The sequence below is a fragment of the Equus quagga genome, chromosome 1 (assembly GCF_021613505.1).
Source record: "Equus quagga isolate Etosha38 chromosome 1, UCLA_HA_Equagga_1.0, whole genome shotgun sequence".
NCBI classification, from domain to species: domain Eukaryota; kingdom Metazoa; phylum Chordata; class Mammalia; order Perissodactyla; family Equidae; genus Equus; species Equus quagga.
Window position 1 is genome coordinate 186,084,852 of NC_060267.1, and position 17,066 is coordinate 186,101,917.

At 38.4% G+C, this 17,066-nt stretch overlaps 1 protein-coding gene across 2 annotated transcripts in view; it reads left to right on the top strand.

Moving 5' to 3' along the window:
- The window catches only part of GMPS (guanine monophosphate synthase), a 54,952-nt gene that overhangs the window by 24,818 nt on the left and 13,068 nt on the right, over nt 1-17,066 (top strand). For both annotated transcript variants that reach the window (XM_046660544.1, XM_046660536.1), the window contains exons 4-9: nt 3,408-3,505; nt 6,003-6,106; nt 13,181-13,374; nt 13,875-14,040; nt 16,236-16,387; nt 16,832-17,005. In XM_046660544.1, the coding sequence (XP_046516500.1) occupies nt 3,408-3,505; nt 6,003-6,106; nt 13,181-13,374; nt 13,875-14,040; nt 16,236-16,387; nt 16,832-17,005 (888 nt within the window). The remainder of the gene's footprint in view (nt 1-3,407; nt 3,506-6,002; nt 6,107-13,180; nt 13,375-13,874; nt 14,041-16,235; nt 16,388-16,831; nt 17,006-17,066) is intronic.

Below are 17,066 nucleotides of genomic sequence, written 5' to 3' on the forward strand. Positions count from 1 at the left end.
TACATTCCATTGTTGGTATTGCTGGTCTTTCTCCAGTTTTTTTGCTGTTACAGATAATACTGCTACAATTATTTTTGTACTTGTCTTCTCGTGTTGTACATACACAGACTTTTTTCTTGGGTAACCATGGTTTAAAATGCTGTATCTCAACTTCACTAAATGATGATATTTACCCCCAATCTACATTCCAACAGCAGTATATAAAAATTCCCTCTGCTCTATATCCCTGTGAAGTATTGACATGGTGAGATTTTTCTTCTTTTTTTGTCTTTCTGAAGAGGTGTTAAATGGGATCACACTGTAATCTTGATGGTCATTTTTCTTATAATTGGAAGGTTTGTATATTTATTTGCCATTAGTGTCTTCTTTGCTTTAAAAGCTTGCTTGTGATTTTTGCTCATTTTTGTATTGAAATTTTTTAAATTTATTTTTATTTTTTGTTGGTGAGGAAGATTGGTCCTGAGCTAACATCTGTTGCCAGTCTTCCTCTACTTTTTATGTGGGATGCCACCACAGCATGGCTTGATGAGTGGTGTGTAGGTCCGTCCTTGGGATTTGAACCTGCGAACCCCAAACTGCTGAAGCAGAGTACTCATACCTAACCACTACGTCACTGGGCTGGCCCTTGTATTTTTTTTTTATTGTGTTTATGTATGCTGGATACTAAACTTTTGTCAGTTTATATGTATTGCAGATAACCTTCTAGATTGTGACTTGTCTCTTCGCTCTTTAGCATCCTAAGAAACATCTTTATTACAAATGTTTGGTTTCTCTATCTACTCCCACAAGGTTTTGTCAAATTATTTTTATTGGCATACTTTCTTTCCTGTTCTCCTTCCCAAATCTAAACCTATTATAAAACCTTGGCATATAAGACAGATGGAGGAGGAGCTGATCTGGTTGGGATGGTGGACTGGGAGTGCTGCGTGGGTTTCTTTGAGGCTTTTAGGACCTTGGGGTTATCGGGAATCCATAATGAAAACCATTTCCTTAAGTCAAATAGAATATTAAAACAAAAATTCAACAAAGTAAACTGTTTTATTACGTGTGAACTTATCCACTCTTTCCACAAACACACACTTAGCTGATTGCAGCATAGTCAGGAACTGAATAGAAGCGGGAAAGCTTTCTGAACAGGTGAGATAGCTTTAAATTTTACTGCAAGCTCTTGGCTTTGTAAAAGCCTTTGATTTAGACTTTGTGGACTTTGAAATTGTATAGAGTCCCAACAGCTTTGGTTGTCTTGATCATTCAGCTGTCTTCTGATTAAGAACTGCAAATTAGGGGAGGCAGAGTTGCACAGGCTTCATGTATATGCTAGGTATATACTTCATATACTAGAGGAGAGCATTCATTTTTCATTCAGCGAATTTGAATGACTGCTCTGGGTCACATACTTTCTTAGGCCCCTGGGGCTAAAGAGACCTGAAGACGAGAAGAGAATGTGGTCGGTTTGTGATTACCCACAAACTTGAATGGCTGGAGTAGAGCATGAGGGGGAGGTGAGAAGTGAAATTAGACAGAGTCTTTGTTCAGTATAAGGGACTTGGGCTTTATCGTATAGACAAGGTGTCGGCAAACCATGGTCTGCTGCCTCTTTTTGTATGGCCTGTAGGCTAAGAATAGTTTTTACTCTTTTAAATGGTTAAAGTTGGAAAGAATTTTTTTAAAGAATTATATTTTGTGACGTGAAAATGAAATGAAATTCAAATTTCAGAGTCCATAAAGTTTTTTATTGGAACACCACCACATCCATTCAAGTATTATCTCTGGATGATTTTGTGCTACATTGGCAAGAGTTGAATAGTTGCTCCAAAGATGGTGGGACCTGCAAAGGCTAAAATAATTACTCTTCAGCCGTTTACAGAAAAAATTTACCAACCCTTGCTGTAGATGCCAGAGAGCCATTGAAGGGTTTAATCACTCACTAACACTGGCCTATTTATGTTTTCATAGCTGGCATTCATGGATCTCTAGCATATAGGCTGCAGGCTGGGCAAGACCAGAGGCAAGGGGACTCCTTATCATGCAGTGTTTCCCAAACTGCATGTCAGTTACCTGCTGCAGAAAGTGTCGTATGTCTGAGTCTTTAGCTTGGGAAATACTGGGTCAAACAAGGGTTAGCAAGTTTCTTTCCTGCTGAATGTAACACAGACCTTTATTTCTGGTAGGTTTATTGTGAATGTCTAAGAGGAGAATGTAGAGGGCAGCATTTGCTGATGGTTTTGAAGAAAATGCCACTGCACATGAATGAACATTTATCTGGCCTTCTGCCTGCTTTTCTGTTGGAGGCTAGGTCAACCTGCATCATGCATTGTTATGGCAGATACCTTATGACACCTGTCGTAGAACAGACATACTGAGATGAGTTGTAGTATCTGTGCAGATTTATTTTATTTATTTATTTCATTTTATTATATTTTTTGTTTGTTTTGAGGAGGATTAGCCTTGAGCTAACATCTGCTGCCAATCCTCTTTTTGCTGAGGAAGACTGGCCCTGAGCTAACATCAATGCCCATCTTCCTCTACTTTATATGTGGGATGCCTACCACAGCATGGCTTGCCATGTGGTGCCATGTCCGCACCTGGGATCCGAACTGGTGAACCCCAGGCCTCCGAAACGGAACGTGCGCACTTAAATGCTGTGCCACTGGGCCGTCCCCAGTCATCTTTTCCTATTTATCATTTACATACGCCCAAACCCCCCGCAGATTTAATGTTTGTAAAAATCTTGTGGGTATGTATTTGATGTTGCAGAGGGTTTGGGCATATGTAAATGATAAATAGGAAACGATGATTGATTGACAGAAGGAGGAGCAGAATGAACAGACCATTTGGAATGAGAGTCTGTATGTATATGGGATTTGAACAAACAAGTTTAATTGAAGGAACCAGATTTCCTTGCTCATCCTGTTTCCACAGCACAGCCCTCTGCAGGCTTTCGACTATTCCTTTGGGGGCCAAAGATTAAATAGTGTGGAAGAATTTATACCTGTCTAGTTTTAATATCACAGCTGTTCTTGTTGTCTACTCCAGCTCTTTCTAAGCTCAAGGTACCTTTTAAAATTCTTGTAGATTAAACTCAGATGTAAGTATTAAAGAAATGTCTTTTTAACAAATGAATTAATTAAAGTACACTAAATGGAAAATCTGCCGGTGTTTAAAAGAAATTAAAATCAGGTCAGATTTCTAATATAGTTTTGTTTTATGACTGTCCCTCTTAATAACTGTAATTGTATATAATAATATCAAGTTAGCTACATTTATCTAACTCCCCCCTTTTTGGGGGCATAGACATAACATATCTTGAAAAACGAGGAATGTAAATTGTTAAATTAGCATAAGAAAATAATTGGATAATTTTCTTTTGATTTATGTTAACAGCAATTTATTTTCTCTTTGAACAGATGATGAATAAGGTATTTGGAGGTACTGTGCACAAAAAAAGTGTTAGAGAAGATGGAGTCTTCAGTATTAGTGTGGATAACACATGTTCATTATTCAGGTATTATAGATATTTTTAAATGAATACGAATAGTAGTAGACCAATTTAAAGTTGGGACTGTTGGTCTTCAATATTGGAGAATCTGTAATTCTTAGACAAAATTAAGGCCACAGTGGCCAAGGGTGTAATTGTCGTATTTGTCTTCCATTTGAGTGTCAGGACAGCAGAGGAAGGTAGTGACACTAGTTAGGAGTGAGGAAAGCACTTGGGACATCATTTGAAAGCACCTGTGCAGTCTTCTGTGGAATTGCACATTGTGATGCCAGCCTTTCTGCTTTCCCCTTTTCACTCTTGGGTGGAGTGTGATTCTAAATGTTAGTGTGCCAGATGTGGGAAATGGACAGTGTTTTAAACTGTCCTGCATCTACCAGATGCATTGTCTTCCTCTTCCCCCACCACATCTTGCTGCCCATCTGTTGGATTCATTACTGAGTATGTGTTGTATTTCCCTCCTCCTCACTTCCTCTGCTGTACCTGAGCGTGATGGTAGCTGGAGCACGGTCTTTAACAGTGAATGTATTGATTAATTTTGTTTCTGGATGACAGTAGATTTGGTGCTGTAGCTGTAATCTGTTTAAAAATTGGTGAATGAGCTGTTCAGTAGCTTCCTAGAATTGTTTATCTTCTGTGTTACTAAAGAAAAAAAAAATCCCTGAATTTTCATTCATTTTTTGGGAAGACCAGAAAACTTATGTTTTGATTATTTGCATTTTGGGGGGTAGTTTTCCCCTGTTTTGGATAGAGCCCATTTTGGTGGACTATTGGTAGAGTTACTTACTTGCTTCATTTTGACCAAAATGTTATTTTTATTTTAAAATCACATTTCACCCTAACTGTATTAAATCTGTAAAATGCAGGGTGATGTCAACTAATGAGCATGTGTGATTATTTTTATTATTCCTTTTAACTGCTATTTTTAGTTGCAGGTTTGTTTTGTTTATTAACACGTATTCTTAAAGGCTTCATTGACTTATGCCTAAATTATTGTTTTTTTTTTTTGCTGAGAAAGATTTGCCCTGAGCAAACATCCATCCATGCCAATCTTCCTCTTTTTTTTTTTTTTTTAAACTCTGTGGGCTGTCAGCGCAGCATGGCTGCTAACAGAGTCGGGTGTAGGTCTGCAGCTGGGAGCTGAACCCAGGCCACTGGAGTGGAGCCTGCTGAATTTAACCACTAGGCAACTGGGGCTGGCCCCTAAATTCTTAATGAATAGTTTTCTCCAAATTGAACAGATCATAAATTTAAAAATCCAAGTTATGAACTTATTTTTATCTAAAAAGGAGTTATAATCCCAGTTTTTACACAAAAGTGGCTGTGGCTGGCTTTATTGAGGAAGAGTAAAGATAAGTGTATCTGTGTTCAAACATTCTCATTTTTCAAAGGAGATTAATTTAAAAAGCCACAGTTGCTCAAAATACTTCTATGAACTGAAGCCCAGTAGTGTTTGCAGTCCAGTGCTTGCTCCACCTCCTGAGGGAGAGCTGTTGTGCACGTTCGTCTGTGTCTCAGGTGACTGCTCTTGAGAACTGCTTCAGGAACCTTGCTGGTGGTATGTGCTGCTGCGAGATCTGGTTGAGATTTAAAGTTTTCTGTCTTTCTAGTTCTAAAAGTTTGGGACTCACTCATACCCTACACTAATCCTAAATAGCAGTGATGACAGCAAGAACCCCAAAACATCCTTTTGGCTTTAATGTACTTTATCTTCTTGCTTTATTTTTAATTTTTTATTTCTTAATATTATTTAATATCAAGTGCTCATTCAGATTTTCCCATAATGTAAAAATGTCTTTTTATGGTTGATTTGTTTGAATCAGGGTTGAGAGAAAGTCCACATGTTGCATTTGATTAATGTTACTTAAATATGTTTGCATCGATGCCATTAATTTCTTCTGTTCTTAAGATAAATCCTAATAAAGATATAATGTTGAAATTTTATAGCCTCTTGAAATTATATTTGTGTGTGTGGTTATACTACCAACTTTATATATTTGTTTTCAGTTTTTATGGATTGCCTTTTTTGAGATTTAATATTCTTTCAGTGGCTTTATAATGGATAGAGCAAATATAAATTCCAGCAGTGTTGCACTATAACATGCTGTTTCTATTTTCTTGATCTACACATATGATGAGCTAGTGTATCTAAAGCAAAAGAACAAATGTCCAATTATAGGAGGAATAAGTCCTGGGGATCTAATGTACAGCTTGGTGACCCCAGTGGATTGTGTACTTGAAAGTTGCTGAGAGAGTGGATGTTCAATGTTCTCACCACACTAAAAATGTGTAACTGTGTGAGGCGATGGAAGTGCTGAACAAACCTTCTTGTGATAATCATTTCACAATATATACGTGTATCAGATCATGTTGTACACCTTAAACTCACACCATGTTATATGTCAGTTATAGCTCATTAAGCTGGGGATAAGAAGCAAAAGAATCCATTAATCGTGTGTTTAATTAAGAGATCTGTGTGTTGTGTTTTATTTTTTTGTATGTTTAGGGGCCTTCAGAAGGAAGAGATTGTTTTGCTTACCCATGGAGATAGCGTAGACAAAGTAGCCGATGGATTCAAGGTTGTGGCACGTTCTGGGAACATTGTGGCAGGTGAAAATTCTAAAACTTCTGCAGATTTCGTTTTTGAAAGTGTATCTGAAGAGTCTAAGCATATGTTTCTGTATGAGGTACTGTTTTTGACTTATTTTTTAAAGATATTGTAAATGTGATAGGCTCAACCATTAATTTATGAAGAGAATTTAATATTAGGATTATCTAGAAGTCACTGAATAGTTTGCTCTAAAATACTTTCTAAAATATTCTCTCTAATGTAAGTTTTTCAGACATAAAATACAGCTACTACAACTGAAGAAAAATTTGAGAACTGTCTGTCTTTCTCGCATGCCGTATTTATGGTTGCCTTTTCTTCCTTTCTTGGGTGAATATGGGCCGGTGTCTTGGGACACCTGCAGAACACCAGACTGAGACCCCAGGACACCTCTCTGATTCGGGATTGGCAAACTCTGGCCTGTGGCTTGCACCCAGCCTGTAGCCTGTTTTTTCATGTGCAGGAACTAAGAATGATACTTACATTATTCAAGGGTTATAATAAAAGACAGAGACTGTGTATGTGCCCCACAAAGCCTAAAATTTTTACTTTCTAGGCCTTTTTAGGAAGTTTGCCAATCTATGCTCTAAATTGTTTTGTTCTCTACTGTTTTGAGGAAGAGGAATTGATGTTTTTTTTTTTTTTAAGATTGGCACCTTGAGCTAACATCTGTTGCCAATCTTTTTTTTTTTCTTTTCTTTCTTTTCTCTCCAAAGCCCCCCAGTACATAGTTGTATATTTTAGTTGTAGATCCTTCTGGTTGTCCTATGTGGGATGCTGCCTCAGCATGGCTTGATGAGTGGTGCCATGTCCATGTCCAGGATCTGAACTAGCAAAAACCCTGGGCTGCCGAAGTGTAGCGTGGCAACTTAACCACTCGGCCACAGGGTGGCCCCTGATTTTCTTGCAGTTTGTGATTTTGGCTTGTTTGCTTAAATAATTGTAATGTATATAATCACCATTAATCCTGGAAATCAGTAAAGGAAAAAAGTGGATTTATCAATAAAGTTCTTGTTTGAAATGCCACACCTAAATAATAAGTTGAAAAAGATTTGTCATGGATAAACTGAATTGAATAATCTGCCTGCAATTACTTAACAGACTAATACATTAGCACAGGAATTATCAAGAATGGTTTTCATATTGAAAAGTTTTTACTTTATATAAAACATCGACAGTGGTAGATGGGCTTATGTTTTTTCTTTTTAAACAATCAGAGGTTTTTCAAATCAGTGGCTAGTTTCTTTCTTCTTTTTTCTTTTTGGAAGATTGGCCCTGAGCTAGCATCTGTTGCCAATTTTCCTCTTTTTTTTTCTCCCCAAAACCCTATTACATAGTTGTATATCCTAGTTGTAAGTCATTCTAGTTCTTCTCTTTGGGATGCCTCCTCAGCACGGCTTGATGAGCAGTATGTAGGTGCTCAGCCCGGATCTGAACCTGTGAACCCCAGGCCACCAAAGTGGAGTGTGCAAACTTAACCACTAAGCCACTGGCCTGGGTCCTGTTATCTTGTCTTTTTGATAATAGAAGTCCTAGTAGCTGTGAGGTGGTATGTCATTGTGAGTTTGATTTGCATTTGCCTGATGATTAGTGATGTTGATCACCTTTTTATGTACCTGTTGGCCATTTGTAGGTCTTTGGAAAAATGTCTATTCAGGTACTTTGCCCATTTTTTAATTGAGTTGTGTTTTTTGCTGTTGAGTTATATGAATTCCTTGTATATATTGGCTATTAACCTCTTCTTGGCTCTGTAGTTTGCAAATATTTTCTCCCAATCCATAGGTTGTCTTTTCTTTTTGTTGATGGTATTCTTTGATGTGCAGAAACTTTTTAGTTCAGTTCTGCTTTTGTTGCCTTTGCTTTTGGTGTCAAATCCAAAAAATCATTGCCAAGGCCATTGTCAAGGAACTTTTCTAGGAGTTTTATGATTTCAAGGTTTTACGTTTTAGTATTTAATCCATTCTGAGTTGAATTTTGTATATGGTGTAATGTAGGGATCCAGTTTCATTCTTTTGCATGTGGCTGTCCAGCTTTCCCAACACCATTTATTGAAGAGACTGTTCTTTCCCTATTGTATTTTCCTGGCTCCTTTGTTGTAAATTAATTGATCATATATGCGTGGGCTTATTTTCTGGGCTCTCAGTTCTATTCCATTGGACCATGTGTCTGTTTTTGTGTCAGTACCATACTGTTTTGATTACTATAGCTTCATAATATAGCTTTGAAATCAGGAAGTGTGATGCCTCCAGCTTTGTTCTTTTTCAAGATTGCTTTGGTTATTTGGGAGCTTTTGTGGTTCCAAGCAATTTTAGAGTTGTTTCTCTTTCTCTGAAAAAGCCATTGAAATTTGATAGAGTTGAATTGATACTGTAGATTGCTTTGGGTAGAAGGGACATTTTAACAATATTAATTCTTCCATCCATGAACGTGGAATATCTTTCTGTTTATTTGTGCCTTCTTCAGTTTCTTTCATCAGTATCATAGTTTTCAGTGTACAAGTCTTTTACCTCCTTGGTTAAATTTATTCCTAAGTATTTTATTCTTTTTCATGCTATTGTAAATGGGAATGTTTTCTTAATTTCTCTTTCTAATAGTTCGTTTTTGGTATATAAAAACACAACTGATTTCTGTATGTTGATTTTTCTGTCCTGCAACCTTACTGAAATCATTTGTTAGTTAAGTTTTTTTGGTGGAGCCTTTAGGGTTTTCTATATGATATCATGTCATCTGCAAATAGAGACAATTTTACTTCTTATTTTCTGACTTGGAGACCTTTCTTTTCTTTTCCTTGCCTGATTGCTGTGACTAGGATTTCCAGTACTATGTTGGATAAAAGTAGCCAGAGTGGGCATCCTTGTCTTGTTCCTGATCTTAGAGAAAATGCCTTCAGTTCTTGACCATTGGTATGATGTTAACTGTGGGTTAGTCCTGTGTGGCCTTTATGATGTTGAAATATGTTCCCTCTATACCCACTTTGGTGAGAGTTTTGATCATGAATGGATGTTGAATTTTCTCTAATGCTTTGTCTGCATCTATTGAGATGAGCATACAATTTTTATCCTTCATTTTGTTAATGTGGTGTACATTGATTTGTGGATGTTGAACCATCTTCTCATCCCTGTTATAAGCTCTACTTGGTCATGGTATATGATCCTTTTAATGTATTGTTGAATTCTGTTTGTTAATATTTTGTTAAGGATTTTTGTGTCTGTGTTCATCAGGGATATTGGCTTGTAACTGTTCCGTTTTCTTTTGTTTTTAGATTGGCACCTGAGCTAACATCTGTTGCCAATGTTTTTTCTCTTCTTCTCCCCAAAGCCCCCAGTACATAGTTGTATATTCTAGTTGTAGGTCCTTTTGGCTGTGCTATGTGGGATGCCACCCCAGCATGTCCTGATGAGCAGTACCATGTCTATGCCCAGGATCCAAACCAGCAAAACCCTGGGCCTCTTAAGTGGAGGGTGCAAACTCGACCACTCAGCCATGGGGCCGGCCCCTGTAACTTTGTTTTCTTGTAGTGTCCTTGTCTCACTTGGGTATCAGGCTTGCTGACCACATAGAATGGGTTTGGAAGTGTTCCCTCCTCTTCTGTTTTTTGGAAGAGTTCAGTAAGGGTTGGTGTTCGTTCTTTTTTAAATGTTTTGTAGAATTTGCCAGTGAAGCGATCTGGTGTTGCACTTTATTTTGTTGCAGGGTTTTTGATTACTGATTCAGTCTCCTTACTTGTAATTAGTCCATTCAGATTTTCTATTTCTTCATGATTTAGTCCTGGTAGGTTACGTGTTTCTAGGAATTTATCACATTTCTTCTAGGTTGTCCATTTTGTTGGCAAATAATAGTTCATAGTAGTCTCTTACGATCCTTCATATTTGTGTGGTACAAGTTGTAATGTTTCCTTTCATTTATAATTTTATTTACTTGAGTCCTCTCCTTTTTTTCCTTGGTAAATCTGGCTAAAGTTTTGTCTATTTTGTTTATCTTTTCAAAACCCAGCTCTTAGTGCCATTGATTTTTTCTTTTGTCTTTTTAGTCTCTTTCGTTTATTTGTGCTCTGATCTTTTAATTTTCTTCCTTGTATCAACTTTGGGCTTAGTTTGTTCTTTTTCTGGTTCCTTGAAGTATAAAGTTAGGTTGTTTGAGATCTTTTTTCTTGATGCAGGCGTTTATCACTGTAGCCTTCCTTCTTAGAATGGCTTTTGCTGCATCCCATGAGTTTTGGTTATTTCCATTTTTATTTATCTCAAGATTTTTTAAGTTTCTTTTGATTTCTTCTGTGACCCATTGGTTTTTCATGAGCATGTTGCTTAATATCCACCTATTTGTGAATTTTCCAGTTTTCTTCTTGTAATTGATTTCTAGTTTCATAACATTGTGCTTGGAAAAGGTGCTTGATATGATTTTAATCTTCTTAAATTTGTTTTGTGGCCGAACGTTATGATTTATTCTGGAGAATGTTCCATGTACGCTTAAGAAGAATGTTTATTTCTCTCAACATTTTAAATATTTCACTACATTCTCTTCTGCTTTCCATGGTTTCTGAGAAGCCGGATATAATTCTTATCCTCGCTCCTCTATAGGTAAGGTGTTTATTTCCTCTTGCTTCTTTCAAGATTTTTCTTTATCTTTGATTTTCTGTAGTTTGAAAATGATATGCCTAGGTGTAATTTTTTTTGTATTTATTCTACTCAGTGTTTTCTAAGATTCTGGATCTGTGGTTTGGTATCTGACATTAATTTGGGAAAATTCTCATTTATTATTGTTTCAAATATTTCTTCTGTTCCTTTCTCTTTCTTCTCCATCTGGAATTTCCATTATGCATATGTTACACGTTTTGTACTTGTCCCACAATTCTTTGATATTCTGTTTTTTCCTTTTTCATTTTCAGTTTTGGCCATTTCTATTGAGATATCCTCTAGCTTAGAGATTATTTCCTTGTTCACGTCCAGTCTACTACTAAGTCTGTGAAAGGCACTCTTCATTTCTGTTACACTGTTTGTGATGCTAGCATTTCTTTTTGGTGCCTTTTAGGGTTTCCAGTTCTCTGCTCACTCTCCCCATCTGTTCTTGCATGCTGTCTGCTTTGTCCATTAGAGCCCTTGGCTCCTTGATCACAGTTGTTTTAAATTCCTGGTCTGATAATTCCCACATCCCTGTTATATCAGAGTCTGGTTCTGATGCTTGCTCTCTCTCTTCAGATGGTATTTTTTGCCTTTTGGTATGCCTTATAGTTTTTTGTTGGTATCCAGACATGATGTAGTGGGTAAAAGGAATTGCTATAAATAGGCCTTTAAGTATGTGATGGTGAGGGGTGTGTGTGGGGGGAGTGTTCCATAGTCTTATGACTAGGGCTCAGTGTCTTCGTGAGCCTGGGGCCCTGGGCTATGGACTTCACAAGTGCTCCTCAGCTTTTTCCCCCCGTTAGATGGGACAGGATGACTAGAGTGGGCTGAAGTTGGCTATTGCACTTCTCCTAGGTCAGTTAGGCTGGTTAAATAGTTTCTCTCATGAGGACACCTTGTTAAGAAGAACAGAATGGTCTAGTGTATTTCAGAACGGTTCCTAACCCTAACCCTCCACCTGTTGGAACCATGAGGGGATTTTTCTCTAGTATTCACTGGGAGAACTTGGTCAGGCTACTGGAGATAAAATTCATAAAAGGGTGGGTGCCCCTGATGCCTGTGTCCTCCTGGAGTTTTTGTCTCTCAGATTGGTCCATACTGAGCCTCCAGCAATTTGTCACTTAAAGTTCAGGCTTTCCTGCCTCAGCAGTGTTTCTGTGGAGGTTTGTCCTCATGGGTCTCTGCTCCGGAGAGTTGGGGTTCTCTGTGTTCACCTGTCGGTCTCTCCAAGGGCAGTGGTCAGCTTTCACTTGTTGTTAGGGCAGGGTGATGTCCCAGCTTCCTTCCAATCCAGTGCTGGATTGGAAACCGAGGTTAGGTTGGATTCTGATATGTTTTGAAGGGAGAGACAAGGGATTGACTATTGGTTTGCATGTGGAGTGGGGAAGAGAGAATAGAATCAAGTTTTAACTCCTGAGTGTTTTGGCCCAGGTAACCAGAAGGATGAAGTTTCTGTTTACCTGATGGGAAAGAATGCAGGAGTCTGGGTTTGCATATTAAATTGATGGTGCCTTATTAAACACTGAAATGAAGGTGTGAGTGGGCGATTATATATGTGAACCAGGGATGTAGAGGAGAAAACTGGGCTGGAGGTACAAATTTGAGGGTTATCAACATATGGGTAAAATTTAAGGTCATGAGAATTTGAGATGACTCGTGATGTATAGAGAAGAGATTTAATTACTGAATACTGAGTGACTTTTCATATGTAGAGATGGATAATAGGAGGAGGAACCGACAAAGCTGATTCAGAAGGAGCAGACAATGAAATAAGAAATGAAATGAGACTGATGTCTTAGAAGCCAAGTAAGAAAGTGTGAGGTTCCCTGGTGTAGTAGAATGGGTGTGGGTTTGGGAGCCTGGCAGGCCTGATTTAACTCCTGAACTAGCTGCCAGTTCAGGCAGGATTCTTGATATCTCAGAGCCTTGAACAGAGTAACAGTTGCACGTGTAAAACATCTAGCCCAGCATCTGCTGCTCAGTAGATAATCAGTAATTTCTCAGAACCATATTAGTCAAGCCAGTGAGTTCTAAGAAACACTTAGGATATTCTGACCGGTGTAATGTATGAGGTTCTTCTAATACAGAAAACTGGAAGCTGCACATTTCAGGTGAAAGCCATGTGGGATCAAGAAACAAAATTGAGTTTTCATTGAATTAGATAGATGAGATAGTTGAAGTAACCTGGGTGGAAAGTGAGGGTACTGTGAAGTAATCTCTGTAGGGTTTATTTCACTTCATATAGTTCATTAATTGCTACATGAAGAAAGACCTTTACAAAGAAAGTTCATGGCAGTGTAGCTTTTATTTGTAATAGGTGTTTTTTTTCCTTTAGCTAAAAATCCACTAATTCACATCAGTTTTCACGTTTATAGAAGAAGAAATTGTGAGGAGTTACTGTGGTTGAGTCTTTTCAACATGAAGAAACTTTAATTTGTGATTATTTTCTCTATAAAGGTATAGCAAATGAATCTAAAAAATTATATGGAGCACAGTTCCACCCTGAAGTTGGCCTCACAGAAAATGGGAAAGTAATACTGAAGAATTTCCTGTATGATATAGCTGGGTGCAGTGGGACCTTCACCGTGCAGAACAGAGAGCTTGAGTGCATTCGAGAGATCCGAGAGAGAGTGGGCACATCCAAAGTGTTGGTAAGCAGTCTCCACTGGAAAGTCTACAAGTTGATGTCAATAATGTTAGAATCAGAGCTGGCTTCCTCAACAGCCGCCAGACAGTTCTGGGCGGCTGTGTGCCTTGTGGCTTGTGCTGTTTCAGAGTGTCTTTCAGTTAGCATACATACCTTGATACAGACAGTGTTTTTAGGTAATGGTTTAAGCTGATAGTTTTTTTTTTTTTTTTTTTTTAAAGATTTTATTATTTCCTTTTTCTCCCCAAAGCCCCCCAGTACATAGTTGTATATTCTTCATTGTGGGTTCTTCTAGTTGTGGCATGTGGGACGCTGCCTCAACGTGGTCTGATGAGCAGTGCCATGTCCGCGCCCAGGATTCGAACCAACGAAACACTGGGCTGCCTGCAGCGGAGCGCGCGGACTTAACCACTCGGCCACGGGGCCAGCCCCTAAGCTGATAGTTTTTATTTTCTTCTTGCTTATTGTACTCAGCTTGATTTTTCTTCTCATCTCGCCCTGTAGGTTTTACTCAGTGGTGGAGTAGACTCCACAGTTTGTACAGCTTTGCTGAATCGTGCTTTGAACCAAGATCAAGTCATTGCTGTGCACATTGATAATGGCTTTATGAGAAAACGAGAAAGCCAGTCTGTAGAGGAGGCCCTCAAAAAGCTTGGAATTCAAGTCAAAGGTATTGATGAACCCCAGAAAAGTTAATTTACACGTCAGGAGATGTTTAATCAAATCTGGCCTTAGGGCTTAAGTGAGCACACTGCCTTAACCAAGTACAGTTTTTCCAAAGAGCTCATCGTTGGTTTCTATTTCTACATTATAATTACTTCTGGTTCAAGAGTGATCCCAGTATAAGTTTTAAAACTGTTGATTACTCCTAATGTCATTTATAGATCAGTAAGTTACCATTCTAATTCTCTTCTACTCATTCTCTTTTTTTAAGTTATGTTTTCCCCACCTTTCATATTACTTATACATGAGACTATCCAAGCCTTTCCTACAACAGGTGCAGCTAGACAGATTATTTCACAGACAGAAAGGCTTATGCAGAGGAGAGGGGTGAAGAGTCTTTAGTCCTTTTTTTATTTTTAAGGCCACTAGTAAACTTCTTAGACCTTCACTGCATTTACATTTCTGGATATCTTTTAAACTTTGTGAAAAAAAAAAGGTGTAATCAGTAGTTTTAGTGAAATCAAGTCAGTAGTTTAGTGATGCAAACCATACATATTATTGAATTAATTGGAATTGATGCCAAAAGGTTGAGTATAAAACGAACATTTGTAGTTAAACATGAAGTGAAGACAAATCTGTTTGTTTCTCCTTTTGAAACATCTCTAGAGTAACAGTACAGGTGTAACAAGTGTGATGCCACAAGGACAGGGCATAGAGGAGGTAACAGCACTCTGATGGTTTCAGCAAGATGTTGGAAGGGGAAGCAGCTGGATAGAGCAGATCTTTTCTGATAAGCTAATGCAGCTTAAGTTTCAGGACTCCTCACTAGCCAAGCCTTTTCTAAAATCCTGGGAGGACCCTAGTAGTGTCTTCACACGGTCACATATTTTTATGAAACTTGCAAGTCAGATACTTGAATAATTTGTAGTTAATGAAGTTCACTGTCTTTTCATTCTCACTTGCTGTCTGTTGGGTGATATTGAGAGGGCCATGGGCATTTTGGAATTAGGCTGAGAAGAAGTTGAGTTGGGGATACCTTCAGTGGTATACATGTGATTTGCAGTCATTTCTGTGTAGAGTTAAGTTCATGTTAGCCATCCTAGTATTGTGATTTTTAAAAACCAAATTTGTTACTGTTTTCTGGAAGGGGGCCTCCAAATTGTAAGTTTCAACCCCACAAAAGCCTCTGTCCCTGGTAACTGACATAGTAGAATGGAGGACTCCACACCTTAGGGTGGGGGTGAGGGGAGGAAGGCAACAGAGAGCAAGAGTTCTGGGGGCTTGGGAATTGGAAGCGTTGGCTTCCCTGTGGGGCGTGGTTCTCTGGGTGAGCCTAAAACAAATCAGTTGAAAATCTGGGAAGCAGATCCTTTTCCTTAACCCAGGAACAAACTACCACTCTCCTTCCCCGCCAGAAGACTGTGGCTTTATTTTCTAGAGAGGGTAGATGGAGAGGTTTTGGACTTGAATGTATCAGTACCAGGCATAGTTGAGGGTGGAAGTAGGATTTTACATTAAAAACAGTAGGATTAAGTAAAAATCTGTGTACTTGAATGGTGACTCTCTCCCTCCTGCCACTTCCTCCGTTCAACTACCAGAGTGCTGATAGGCAGGAGATTGGTGGTGTCTTCTCTCAGGAAATTGAGCAGCCTAAGAGAAAGACCTATAGATTCACTGGTGGTCCCCCAGTGAAAAAGCCAGCTGCCTTGTCATCTTACGGTGAAGCCCACCAAATAGAGATCTTAGTCAGTCTTTAAGTACCTTGATCTTAAATATAAAAGGATAGCCAAGGATCGCTAAATATAGGTTCATAAACATCAGTTTTTCAAGAGACTAGTCATGTGCAGTTCTGAGGGCTTTGATCCCTGTGTGTCAACTGCTGCTTTCAACTCCCTTGGGGCTGAGCTTCTTAATGGCAGCTTTTGCTTGTTGCTCTACTGGAGCAGAGAAGAGGGAAAGCAGTCAGCTGATTTACAGCATTGTGGCTGGAGCTCAGTAAGCGCCACGGGATTCTCAGAGCAAGTCAGCGAGAGCCTGTGTCTGGACTAGTTAGTCGTAGTTTATGGGTAGTTCTGGAATATGTAGGCAAATTAAGGGCAGATCAAAGAATCCATCTAGGTTTTCTTTCTATAATTTGACCTGTTAGGAGATTTTTAAAAAAATCATAAATATTAGTTTAAAACGTACTTCTCTCTTCCCCAGTGATAAATGCTGCTCATTCTTTCTACAATGGAACAACAACTCTGCCAATATCAGATGAAGACAGAACTCCACGAAAAAGAATTAGCAAAACGTTAAATATGACTACAAGTCCTGAGGAGAAGAGAAAAATCATTGGGGATACTTTTGTTAAGGTACCTTTTTAATATCCTCAATGTGTACTATTTTTTATATGAATTGTAGTACATATTTGGGTTTTTTGGCTAAGAGTTTTACTGCATGTTGCTGTTACACTGACCAGTAGAAACTGTTCTATGTTTTAAAAAACATGTATACTTAACATTGCCAGGCTATTGTTGGAACTGTTTAAGAATGGGTATTTTCACTTGATAATAGACTGTAGTTCTTTGTGTATTTCAGTGGCTAGTTTTCAGTCTCTTGAAGGGAATGTTTGCATACATTTTTGAATTGTGTTAAAGCGTATGTTCTTAAAGGAGTTTATTTTGGGAATTGGTGGGTTTCCTCTCCTGGTCAGTATTGTAAAAGGACTCTGAGAAATTTTGCTGAAAGTATGAAGTTTTGCTGTCATTTTTAAAGATTCATCTCTTAAAAGGTTGTTTTATTCCTGTTGGTTATAGATAGCTAATGAAGTAATTGGAGAAATGAACCTGAAACCAGAGGAGGTTTTCCTTGCCCAAGGCACTTTACGGCCTGACCTAATTGAAAGTGCATCCCTGGTTGCAAGTGGCAAAGCTGAACTCATCAAAACCCATCACAATGACACAGAGCTTATCAGGAAGTTGAGAGAAGAGGTAAAGCTTACGAGAACTTGTCCATACAGCTTCCCTCCCTCCCTCCCTCGGCCATTTTTAA